The 13510-nt window shown below is 32.9% G+C and overlaps 1 protein-coding gene and 1 non-coding gene across 2 annotated transcripts; both read left to right on the forward strand.

Annotated features, from left to right (window-relative positions):
* Positions 1 to 1267: 1267 nt before the first annotated feature.
* On the forward strand, positions 1268 to 5453 carry LOC102603403 (uncharacterized). The gene is made up of 5 exons (XM_006349909.2): positions 1268 to 1555; positions 2202 to 2325; positions 3424 to 3658; positions 4838 to 4963; positions 5084 to 5453. Exons 1-5 carry the CDS (start codon positions 1479 to 1481, stop codon positions 5203 to 5205), a joined length of 684 nt encoding a protein of 227 aa, XP_006349971.2. The 5' UTR covers positions 1268 to 1478; the 3' UTR covers positions 5206 to 5453.
* TRNAM-CAU (transfer RNA methionine (anticodon CAU)) lies at positions 1286 to 1370 on the forward strand. Its single transcript is given in 2 exon segments — positions 1286 to 1323; positions 1335 to 1370. It is a non-coding gene; the product is annotated as a tRNA-Met (tRNA).
* Positions 5454 to 13510: the final 8057 nt, after the last annotated feature.

The following is a 13510-nucleotide window of genomic DNA, read 5'->3' on the forward strand; positions in this document are numbered from 1 at the left end:
GAAGTGAAGCGGTTAATAATTCTGAAAATTAAATATGTGAATGTTAGAGGTAAAGGGATCAGAAGTGCATATTTCGAGTAATTGAAGTTAAATATGTTTAATTAAGTATAATAGGGAGTAAAACTAAAATTCATGTATGATATGCATAAATAATACAACTAAAACAAAGTATTATATATATTCTTCATATACATTATTATAATGAGGAAACAAAAAGATGTTCAACAATAGCAAGAGAAAAACATTATATCTCATAAAGAGAAAAACTCTTGATAAAGAACGCTTCTACTATTAATAGGTCCTATATGACTTATGTTCAGATTAATCAAGCTGAATGCACAAATAAAAGATAAGCATGAGCTAGGGGAACTAACTCTAGTAACCTCACTTGATTCATCGATTGGACTCGGGATTTGGACCACTTGGAACACTATGAGCAGCCACCCCAAATTGCCCTCTTGCATTATGGGTGGCTGCAACCCTCGTAGGGGTAGTGACAGTAATGGTGGTTGTGGTAGTAGTTGATTTTTTTGAAAGAACATGCATAGTGGATTTTTTGCTTGTTGGAGAGTAATCTCGAAGGGCTCTTACGTTAAATCCTAAAGAATAAGTGTTCATGAGTAGTAGCAGAAAGAAAAAAAGAAGAATTTGTGGTTGTGTTGTTGTTTTTGCCATGAATATCCATGAACCAAATGGAACTTCCAAGTTGGGAAATATTAGGGGGCTAGAAGAAATTAAGAAGTTTAGATTTATAGAACTAGAAAATATTATTAATACTATATATGTAGATATATGCTTTGCAAAGCTTTCTCATATATATAGTATGGGAGAAGTGAGAAGCATCATGAATTTATTCGGTGTTTCATATTCATGTTAAAGTTAAATTATATCACATATATATCTCTGATTAATTTGGATTTGCGTTACAGAAAACACCATTTCTTATTTTAAAAAAAGTTATATTCAGAACTTAAACCTGAAACATTTAATAACCTACAGAAGATATTATCTATCTAACCACAAGGTTCATATTCTTTTTCATGTTTCCATGTTGCCCCTCGTGTATTTTTACTTTGCACAATTAGTCCTTTCGTGAATGGACTAATAATTAATTAGTGAATCCTGAATACATTAGTACTCCCTTCGTTTTACTTTGTTTGATATTATTTCTTTATAAGTTCGTTAATCGTTATAAAGAGAAGTATTTATAGTTATATACATACGTTCGAACGGATGATTTTCACTATGTCAAGGTAATATTCTACTGCTGAGGTATAGCAACAAAGGGGTGGTGGCGCAGTTGGCTAGCGCGTAGGTCTCATAGCTTCTGAGTAATCCTGAGGTCGAGAGTTCGAGCCTCTCTCACCCCAATATCTTTTTTTTTCCCCATTTTTTGGTGAAAATTTCAAATTATGCGCCAAATTTGCTGTACAAATTGGCCCAAAATCGCATTTTGAAGAAAAATTTTGGTGAAGAAGATGAAGAAGCAACCTGAAATACTACCATTGGGACAGCGGTCAATTGCTTCAACTTTTCTCTTTCGTTCTCCAAATCAGTAAGAATGGAAGTTCCACTTTTTCACTCGTTAGGGATTTGGGGCTTTCACTTTTGTAGCTTAATTCAGATTTCTGGTTAAATTTCTTGTTTTTTTAGCTTGTTGAATCTCGTTTGTGTCTGGGGTTTCTCTTTTGTTGCTTAAAATCCAGATTTTCTGGTTAAAGTTCTTGTTTTTGTAGCTTGTTGGGTCTCGTTTGTGATCTGGGGTTTCGTTTTTGTTGCTTAAAATTCTTATTTTTTTAGCTTGTTTGGTTTCGTATGTGATCTGGGGTTTCGCTTTTGTTGCTTAAAAATCACATTTTTGGTTAAATTTCTTGTTTTTTCAACTTGTTGGGTTTCGTTTGTGATCTGGGGTTTCGATCTGTTGCTTAAAATTCACTTTTTTTGGTTAAATTTCTTGTTTTTGAGCTTTTTGGGTCTCGTTTGTGATATGGGGTTTCTCTTTTGTTGCTTAAAATCCACATTTTTGGTTGAGTTTCTTGTTTTTTTAACTTGTTGTGTTTCATTTGTGATCTGGGGTTTCGCTTTTGGTGTTAAATTTAGCTTCTATGAACGAACTTCAGTTTCGTGTTAAATAATCTCTCTGTTTTTAGCTTTCTGGGTGTAATTTTTGATCTGTTGTTCATTTATTGTGCTTCGTTAAGGTCTACTGGTTGTGAGAAGAAAGTGGAAAGCAGAGGTTCCAATCAAAAGGGTTCAAGCATATCTCTATCTGATTTCCTCAGCAAAAAATTGCACAAAAGTCCTGTTTTGCCCGGAGTAGTTCCAGTAAGTAAGCTAAATTGTTTTAGTTTCTGTCTTCTCATGGAAGTTGTTGAGGGTCTATCAGAAACAGTCTCTCTACCTTCCAAGGTAGGGATAAGGTTTGTGTACACAATACCCTCCTCAGACACCACTTGTGTGATTACATTGAGTATGCTGTCGTATTTTAGTTTCTGTCTTCTCATGAAAACTGAGGGTCTATCACAAACAACCTCTCTACGTTCCAAAGAAGGGGTAGGGTCTGTGTATACACTAACCTCCACAGACGCCATATGTGTGATTATACTAAGTATGTTGTTGTTGTGTTCTCATGGAAATGCTAGAAATGAAAAAAAAGTTTCTGTTGGGATCCCAAGAAAGATTATAAATATTTGTAGAGCTGGAAATTTTGTGTCCTGTTCGTTTGTTGCCATTGTTTCAAGATTTCTCATTGTAGCTGCATGTAGAACTTCTATCGGAAATAGCCTCTCTTCCTCCCAAGGTAGGGGTAAGGCTTGCATAGACACTACCCTCGGATCTCACTTGTGGGATTACACTAAGTATGTTGTTATAACTGAATGTAGAACTTGTAGGCCACTACAACACATATAAGTAGTGGATGGACCTGCATCCACAGTTTCAAGCTCGGTCACATTAATATGTGTGTAGAGAAATTTAAAGAATTGCTTTTAAGAATGTATATGTTCCTCATTCTATGAACTCTTGTTGATTCTAGACTTTGTTCACGGAAGTGCACTTAATGCCTTCAATGATGGACTAAATATGGTCACTTGGTCTGAGCTAAATTTCTCTTTTGGAACACCTAAAGACTTGAGTATATAATTGGAACAGGTGACGAGGTTACCGGCTTCAACCAATGTCAAATATTAGAAAGGATCTAAACTGTAGTTTAGTTTTAAGTTCTGTCATTTGTATCACCTGTGTTCTATAAAACTGCAATAAGCAGTGTTCTATAGTTACATGTATTTAGAACATGGAACTGTTTTCCTGAGCGACCTGTAGAAATTATTATAGGTTTTCCCATATCAGGGTGTGCAATTTCTCTACTTGTACAATAATTTACCTAATTTGATTTGAGTATAAATGGGACCTAAACGTTTGCAGGGAAACAAGAAATTCTCGGTCCCAACTTGTAGTAAAGACACAAGTAAGTGTGTGAAGGGACGATTCAATTGTTCGAAAGATGGAGAAACAGGAATTCCATGTGCTCTTGATGCTATTTTTGAACAATACAAGAACACCATGAAAGAGAACCAAGATGTTTCTGCTCCTAATGATTTCCGTGAGGTTTCCGTCACCGATAATGTCAGAAAATCAAGAAAAAGAGGCTTTATTGAAGGTTAGTCATTCTTTCAGAAAATGAATGGGTTGACCTGTTCACATGTTTGTTGTGCTCATCATATTTTCTTAGATGAATTAGCTTTCATGAGATTGCCTTTGGTTATATTCGTTTCTGAGTATCTAAGCTTGTTTCTGTAACTAACATACATGTGTAGTAAAACAAGAAGCTAATCAGTATGGCTTCTTGTGTCACTTGACCTTGCTTCCCCAAGCTACTAAGCTGCTGATCATAAATTGCAATGCGATCTTTTGTTAGTTGCTATTGCTTCTCCTTTTATAAATCTGATATTACGTATATATATATATATATAGTATCCACTAATATTTCCAATGCCCTGTTGTACTTGGAGAAACGTTCAACTCTAGAAGCCAAAGGGGTTATTCCGCTTGAGTTAAGTTAAGAGCTTTGCTTGAAATCGAGAGTGAGAGTTCAATGTTGGCTACATGGAGAAAAAGGCAAATGGCTTTTCTTCTCTTATTTTCCTGAAATACGATACCTTGAATAAGATCATTGTCCATTTCCTACAACGCCAACAACACCATACCCAGCGTGATCCCACAAGTGGGGTCTGGGAAGGATAGAATCATTGTCCATTTCTTAAGCCCCTTAAAAAGAGCATTAATCCAGTACTTCCCATAACAGATGTAAATCCTCTAGATTCTAAATGTTTGAGGATCCTCTTTGCCAGGGGTAGAGCTAGAAGTTTATGTATACAGGTTTGCCGAATCTAGTAGTTTTAATCCAAACCTCGTTATATACACGAATTAAATTTTCAACCCAGTTACTAACACCTTATATCACTATCCTAGAATTTAGAACCCATAAAGTTCAATTTTTGGCTCTGCCATAGTCTTGCTGTTGTAACAGAATGGAAATATTCAAAATCCACCACCTAAATACACAACTCTTTTATATCTTGTTTCTAGTGCTTGATCTATTGATTTTCTTGAGAAATAACTACTACCATTTATTTTAGTTCCCATGTTTAGATAAAGTACTTACTGGTTAATCCAAATACATTTGCTCTGGAGTTCTTATATGGAAAATATTATCGAATATCCCAAAATGTTACATGTTCTTGGATTTCATGGATCATATATAGAATGTGGTATTTTCTCAGGAAGTGATAGATGAATTCTTGTTGTTTAGCCCTGACATTTTTTAATGGTTTTCTAGGTAGCAGTGGAAACCAATCAGCTCGAAAGGTTTTGGCCGTTCTTGGAGAAGGTTCAGCAGAAAAGCCTAGAAAAAAAGTGAGAATGCTTGATAACATTGAGAGACCTAGCACTCTCTTCAATCATTGTAAGTCTACTTAAAATCGTAATCTTTAACGAAAACATTCTTCTACTAAAACATATTTTGATGTACTTACTAATGCAAGTTCTCATAAAAATGAAAAATATCGTATTTTTCTGCTTTCAGATGCAAATGGAGGTGGCTGGTGGGATTGCAACATGGAAGGTGTTGATAATGAAGAAGTGGGGTGTAGTGAAGTATGGGAAGGAATGGGTTCTACAACTCTAGGGGGATTGGAATGGCACTGATATAAGAGTATGAGGAGAGAAAAGACTCTATTTTTGTGATACAACGACAACAACATACCCACTATAATCCCAGAGGTGGGGTTTGGGAAGGGTACAATGTACGCTGACCTTACTCCTACCTCGTGGAGGTAGATAGATTGTTGTTGTTGAGCTTACCTTATATTATATATAATATGCATGACACAAGTAGCTATTATGAAACAATTATGACAAGTCAATTTACGTGAAGTGTTTCCTTTCTAGGCTCATGTTCTTGCTATCACTCCTTCTGAATAAAGTTGAATACCCAATCCTCTAATAAATTGTTTAAGGTAAGTGGACAAAAAAATATTATTTTATTTGTGATATATATATATATATGTATTCTACATATCCTTAAATTAAAAGTCTACTTTATTTTTAAAATTTCAAGTCAAATAAAAATTAGACAAATGTATATTACCTTATAACTTAAATGTTAAATTATTATAATACCACAAGCATAAATCACCAAATGTAGTATATATCCTATATTTTTTTTTATTGTATTATGTTTCTTTATATATATTATATTATTTTATATTAAAAGCATACACCTTTTCACATTGAAGGGTTGTGACATTTTCAAAGATTTATAACCTTTTCGATGTGTTGTGATCTTTTCGAAGGGTTGTGACTTTTCTACAGAGTTGCTACTTTTTCGAAGAGTTGTGTATTTTCAAAAGAGTTATGACTTTTCCGATGAGTTGTGACCTTTATGAAGGGTTGTGAATTTTCTAAAAGGTTATGACTTTTTTTTAATATTTTTTTATATACTACCCTTTGTTGGCTATAAAAAGAGGGGTTTCCTCAATTTTTTTAACTATAATTTTTTAAAATTTTACATTGTTGTTGTTCTTCTTATAAGACTCAATTTAGTATATCTTCTATGTTTTATATTATCTTTATTTATTTATATTATATTATATTATATTAAAAGAATACATCATTTCTCATTGAATGGTTACGACTTTTCCAAAGAGTTGTGACATTTCCTAAAGATTGTGACTTTTCTGATAAGAAACAATATGCACACACTCATACTACCCTTTTTTTAACTTTAAATAGAGGGGTTTCCTTACATTTTTAAACTAAGATTTTTTATGTTGTCTATTCTTCTCTTCTTAAAAACTCAAGTTTGATTTATAAACACTGACAATCTAAAAGTTCAGTGAAATTTGAACACTCCCTAGCATGAATGCTAAATTAATATAATACTCTCACTAAAAACATAAAACTCCAACAATACAATAATAACTAAGTCATGCACTATGAGGAAAGGAGGAGAAAGTATATTTAGGAGGTGTAACCAAGATATTTTAAGCGCTACTAACTTTCATTAGTAATCATAAGAATGTTTACATTCACTATTCATAGCAACTTATACGTTATCATTTGTTTTATAATTGCTTACTTAATTTTTTTATTCAATAATATTCACATTATTTTTAAAAATAATATAGTGCATGGTTTGATATACACGTACGTGCAATGCACGTGCGTCAAAACTAGTATATATATTATTATTATTATTATTCTAATATTTTTATCAAAATATTACTTTTTCATTAAGGATGAGCTTATACTTTTTAACAACACATTTTTGGTCAAACTACTATCACTTTGACTAGGGACTAAATATGCTTAGAATTACATTTAAAAGATAAAAATAAACATACATATATACATAAGAGGTAATTTTGACTAAAAACTGTTGAAAAGAGACCATCCTAGTAATTATTTCAATTATAAAACCCTACTAAACCTAACACAACCCATTCATTTCTTCTGCCCCGTTTGCATAGCTACTATGGAAGAAAACGAGAATTTCTTCCCTTCCCATAAATCATCACCTCGATACTATCAAAGCTGCTCATTTGCAATTCAGGTTTGTTGTAATTCAGGTGTGTTTCAAAGTAATGATTCGGTTCCATCCTTTTGCTAGCCGGAGCTTGATACTTAAAGAAAGGGCCGATTGATCGGTGCTTCAACATGATCTATTGGTTTTACTAGTTAGACACATAGATCTGATTGAAGATCATCTTAATTTCAATCCTGCCTGCAAATCGTGGCCCTTTGTGGTCACTAGGGAATATTTAAACATTAACTTGCCTAGGGTTCCATGGCTATCATGAGGGTTGATTGAATTCCGCATACGAGTGGAAGATAATGGAGAAGTTGTGCACATATCGCACAAAAACTTTTCTATTTTTCTAGATCTATTTAGCTAGTTGGATATACACCAACTAAGAATTTAGGAGACCAAGCTTTTCTTTTGGGGTGCTAATGCTTCTCTATGGGGATTCAGAGACTTGCTTCAACAGGCTAAGGATAAGGCAAGTAAAAAGGCCTGAAATCCACACTTGTTCTGCCCCTTCCATATCAACATTTCACTATGACGACCAAATGTTCTTGGAGCAAATTTTTTATATTATGTTTTTTTGTAACAATATTTTTCATTGTTGCGGTAAATCGGAGTTAATTATGTATGTGCATTAGAAAATGTAAAAAATTGATAGAAATTACATTGAGTCCAATTTGCTATAAAAATTATTGTTATTTTCAATGTGTTTGCTGAGTTTCATGATTAATATAAAATTATCTTTATTTTTAATGTGCTTGATGAGTTACATGATGAATATATAATTTTCGTTAATTTCAACGTGCTTGATGAGTACATACATAATGAATATATAAGTGTCGTTATTTTCAATGCTCTTGATGAGTTATACATGATTAATATACAATTCTGTTGTTTTTAATGTGTATGACGAGTTACATGATGAATGTAAAATCATCGTTATTTTCAATGTGTTTGCATATGCACACAATTAATTCACTTTCTGACATTTTTTCTTTCTTTTTGTTACTTCTTTTGTGAATTAATGGTCAATTCTTATTTCACTCATACAAACTTTATAATGAAAGTACAAAAGGTTTGAATGAGACAAGAGATGGGGAAGCAAAACTACAATAGTCATAAGGATGGAGAGAATTACCATGTCCAAGGGGAGAAAAGGACTTGGATTAGATCCTTTTAGATAAGACTCTATTAATTTGAATCGAGAATATGTAAATAATATGAAATTTATTATTCATTTGAATTGGAAAATGTTCAAATAATCTTATATTTATTATTTTCAATAAGACGCAGATCTACTATACTAATTATTTAAGCTTGAAATGTCAGCAAACTATTGTACTTCACTATGTATGCATATGCCCAAAAGAATAATTTTCATTTAATTAGATTTGATGTTTGTTACATGCTAATGCAGGCCAGGGCATGTGACACATTTTAGTGCTATAATTTTTTACTAGTCATGTGAAAAATTGTCGGTGTTCTTTCTTAACTTGTTTGGCATTCTTGAACTTTCATAAAGTCGAAGTTTAGGTGTATATGAGTAATCCAAACTCAAACTACATAGAACGACGATGAAGCTTGATATATCTATTATGGATGTTTATTGAATGCAGAAGCATATCTCAGACGTCTCTACGACTTCTAATTGCAGTTGCCATTCTTGTTTGGTGTTTAATAGCATATCTCATTGTATTTGTTACATTTTAGTAGAAGAGTGATATAAAGCTTGAATAAATGTTGATCTGCTTTATTATATTTTAAAAGATCTTATATAAATTCAAATCTTCCTTTGAGGTTGTTATGCTATTAATGCTCCAGAAACTTATTTTGTCCTTTACATATCATCCTAAACATCTTTAAGTTTAAATCAAATCGACTGAATCGATCAATCCAAAAATGGTCAATATTTACATTTTATTTATAGTCACCGTTAATTTCGAGGTAATTGGATCAAAGATGCTTCACTAGACACTAAAAAGATAAAAATAAACATACTCAAGGGATAATTTTGGGTAAAACCTCTCAAAATATAAAACCCTAAACAACCACAAAATATGTTGAGTAACAATGGCGGAATCTAAAGCTTCAAAAATCGATCCCAATTTCCATCCCATCTTCCTAATGAAATCATCATGACGATACTCTCAAAGATTCCTGTCAAATCTCTGTTACAGTACAAGTTTGTATCAAAATCATGGCTCCGTTTAATCTCTAACTCTGAATTTGTAAAAAAATATCCCAATTCATCAGCAAATGACAAATTGTACAACAACCATAAGGTTATTTTAAGGTGGGTATACAATAAAATCTGTGCATATTCTTTGCCTTCCTTACTTTATGATCCAATTACTCAGTTAACTGAAATTGATTATCCCATGAATGATTTGGATATCAAATGGAGCGATTTGATAAACATATTGATTTTTTTAGATAGGATTTCAGAAAAAGAAGTTAGTTTATGTCTTTGGAACCCCTCAATTAGGAAGGGTAAAATATTGTCGGGAGTTAAACTGATATGGGGTTGTCATACCTTATTTAGATATGGCTTTCAATATGACGAGATATACAAAATTGTTGTAATTGTCAATTTTGATAAGGATACCAAGGTTGACATTTACAGTTTGAAGGTGGATTATTTTTGGAGAACAGTTGGGGATTTTCCAAGAGGTACTCGGATAAATAGTTCAGCTAAGTGTGTAAGAGGGAAGCTTAATTGGACTACTTTAATTGTTGATGGCTATGACGTGAGCCACAACATTGTTTCTTTTGATTTAGCAAGGGAAACATGGGGTGAGGTGGAGAACCCCGATTATGGAGAAGGCAAATTCGATTTAAGTTGGGAATTTTGGGAAATGATCTTGTAGAGCTTTGTAACTATGAGAGACATCATTATGATGTGTGGGGTTAACGCATCTTGGAAAAAGATGTTTACTGTCAGTTGCCCTCCATAGGCGTATTTAGGATTTTGAGACAATGAGTGCACTGTTATATAAAGGTTGATCTATGATATAAATTTGATCGGTTCGACATTTAGGTTTTTACTACTAAAAACCGTTAAAATTTTAAAATTATAGGTCTAAAATTAATTCTTATATACCAATTACCACTTAGAGAAGTGTTATTTAATTTTAGAAAAAAAAATAAAACAAGATAAATATAAAATTCAACTTTCTAACCTCGCGGAGAGAGGTGCACCCAGTCATAATCGCATTATCTGATACTTGAAGTGTGGGTTCACGCATCTATATTTCAATATTTTTTAAAATTATAACACTACTATATATGATCTTGGGAGGGGACCATGGGTTCACGTGAACCTGGTGATCCCCTTAGATACGCCTCTGGCCCTCCTGATCCTAGGAATGATATGTTTACTTATTTAGTATCAGTTTCCCCATTTTTTTGCCAGTCATACAAGGGTGAAGTTTTATTGTTGTTTCGCTCCGTTTTCATGATATACAATTAAAAGGAGGATTCAATCAAGAAAGTAGAAGTTGATGAACTTTTGGGGTGGTTTGATGCAGTAATCCTTGTCGAGAGCCTTGTTAATCCCCTTGTCCGTAGCATCGTAGCTGATCAGGGACATGATAACAATAAAGACTGAAGATTATCTATGTGTTCGGCTCTATCCATTTATCACCAACACATTTAACTAGTTGATGTTCTTTTGTAGCACATCTTTTTTGTCGTATATTAGACTAAATCGATGAATATCTAATCATATTTGCTTGTACTGTGTGAAGTCTTATAAGCATTCCTTCGTTTTATGTTGTCACTATTTACATGAAACAAAAGTTAGAACTAGGCTGTAGTATTTTGTGTTTCAAAGTTCAAGCTAGATGATGTAAAATTGTTGTTTTGAATAGAGCCTTAAAAGATGTAACTTTAATGAGAACACGCGATTTAGGAAACATAGCTGCAACCTAGTAAACTGTCAATTACTCCTTTCTGACAATCTTTTTTCTTTCGTTTACTTCTTTGGTGAATTAATAGTAGAATCTAACCAAGTTCCCATGTAGTCAAAGCCCCAATATAGGACCTGCTAACCACGGACCACCATTAATTAGGCGGAAGCTAGCATGCATTAGCAACCTCTTGTTTCACTCTGACAAACATTGTGGTCAAAGCACAAAGTATTTGAACTTGAACATAAGATTTATGAAACAACTATTTAATAGTCATGTGAAATATCATAGGTGTGCTTTCTTAACTTGTTTGATGTTCTTCAACTTTGGTGATCCCCTTAGATACGCCTCTGGCCCTCCTGATCCTAGGAATGATATGTTTACTTATTTAGTATCAGTTTCCCCATTTTTTTGCCAGTCATACAAGGGTGAAGTTTTATTGTTGTTTCGCTCCGTTTTCATGATATACAATTAAAAGGAGGATTCAATCAAGAAAGTAGAAGTTGATGAACTTTTGGGGTGGTTTGATGCAGTAATCCTTGTCGAGAGCCTTGTTAATCCCCTTGTCCGTAGCATCGTAGCTGATCAGGGACATGATAACAATAAAGACTGAAGATTATCTATGTGTTCGGCTCTATCCATTTATCACCAACACATTTAACTAGTTGATGTTCTTTTGTAGCACATCTTTTTTGTCGTATATTAGACTAAATCGATGAATATCTAATCATATTTGCTTGTACTGTGTGAAGTCTTATAAGCATTCCTTCGTTTTATGTTGTCACTATTTACATGAAACAAAAGTTAGAACTAGGCTGTAGTATTTTGTGTTTCAAAGTTCAAGCTAGATGATGTAAAATTGTTGTTTTGAATAGAGCCTTAAAAGATGTAACTTTAATGAGAACACGCGATTTAGGAAACATAGCTGCAACCTAGTAAACTGTCAATTACTCCTTTCTGACAATCTTTTTTCTTTCGTTTACTTCTTTGGTGAATTAATAGTAGAATCTAACCAAGTTCCCATGTAGTCAAAGCCCCAATATAGGACCTGCTAACCACGGACCACCATTAATTAGGCGGAAGCTAGCATGCATTAGCAACCTCTTGTTTCACTCTGACAAACATTGTGGTCAAAGCACAAAGTATTTGAACTTGAACATAAGATTTATGAAACAACTATTTAATAGTCATGTGAAATATCATAGGTGTGCTTTCTTAACTTGTTTGATGTTCTTCAACTTTCAGAAAGTCGTAGCTTATGTACTGTATATGGGTAATCTGAACTCTGAATGCATGGATCGACGATGAAGCTTGACATTTCCGTTTTGGATGTTTGTTGGATAAACTTTGTATAAAATGCAGAAGCATGTCTCAGACGTCTCCACCAGTGCTAATGTCAGTTGTTATTTCTTGTTTGTTATTTACTGGAAGCAAATAATGTTGTGTTTTTCTCATTGTATTTGTTATATTTTAGTATAAGAGTGATATTAAACTAGACTAGAACTTCTGCTATATTACATTTTAAATGATTTTCTATAAACATGAATCCTTCTGCACTTTGCTCTATTGGTGATTTTGAAATTGGTTTAACTTATATACACTAGTACTGCAATTATTGTTTACACTATTAATGCAAGTTAATCAATGATGACATGTTAGTATAGCATTTTTACTTGATTACCAATTAGTAATACTTATCATAAATACCTTTTATAAGTGACGAGCTACTTGTGTAAATATATATATTTTTTTCGCAATTTTAGTATATAAAACTTAACTTTTTTAGGTGTTTAACGTACAGGGTTGGGTGGTTGGGTTAGCACTTAGCACCATTCATCACCTTTGTGCCCTAAAATTTTTTCTCATATGAAGGGATTCATTAGTTTATTTATATATATAGAAAAATAATTCTAACCTTGTATAACATGACTTTTCACGAAAGAAATTCAATTGAAATCCCTCTTGAAATTATAAGGTGTAGAAAAGGGAAAAAATAATGGTAACAACATCTATTAATTAGTAGAAGTAAGTTTACTTTACGCCCTTAATTTTTAACGGAGATATCAACGACAACAAAATATTAAATTAAAACTCTTGTGTAGCATTCCTTTTTTAGACCGGTTATAAAAGGAAATTAAGATGCATAAATTGAGATAGAGGGAATAGTAGATCTCCATTTATGCATCGTAATTTCATTTTATAATTTGCATAAAAAATGTATTTTTTTAAAATAGTTACTGGCTTGGTTACATGGGTCATTTTATTTATTTATGAAAAAAGAAACAAAAGACTCACCCAAATTGGCTGACCAAGTTATTTTTTATGCAAAGATTTTTCTACATTTTTGAATCGCGGAGAGTCACTGGCCAATAGGTCGTGGCCACAATTAAGGTGTCTAAATGAAAAAAAAAAAAATGCGATATATTTGAGGGGCTGACTATGTATTCGACCTTAACATACATATCTTGATTTTCAGGAAAAAATATTTTATTTTATTTTTGTTGTGTAATGTAAATTT

Source organism: Solanum tuberosum, unplaced genomic scaffold (assembly GCF_000226075.1).
Source record: "Solanum tuberosum cultivar DM 1-3 516 R44 unplaced genomic scaffold, SolTub_3.0 scf00114, whole genome shotgun sequence".
NCBI classification, from domain to species: Eukaryota; Viridiplantae; Streptophyta; class Magnoliopsida; order Solanales; family Solanaceae; genus Solanum; species Solanum tuberosum.

What these genes read in the sequence shown, in the direction of transcription:
- LOC102603403 (XM_006349909.2), top strand. Translation starts at nt 1,479, where the DNA reads ATGAAGAAGCAACCTGAAATACTACCATTGGGACAGCGGTCAATTGCT. An exon ending in CTCTTTCGTTCTCCAAATCA is followed by an intron (nt 1,556 to 2,201) that starts GTAAGAATGGAA and finishes TGCTTCGTTAAG; the next exon opens with GTCTACTGGTTGTGAGAAGA. An exon ending in TTTTGCCCGGAGTAGTTCCA is followed by an intron (nt 2,326 to 3,423) that starts GTAAGTAAGCTA and finishes AAACGTTTGCAG; the next exon opens with GGAAACAAGAAATTCTCGGT.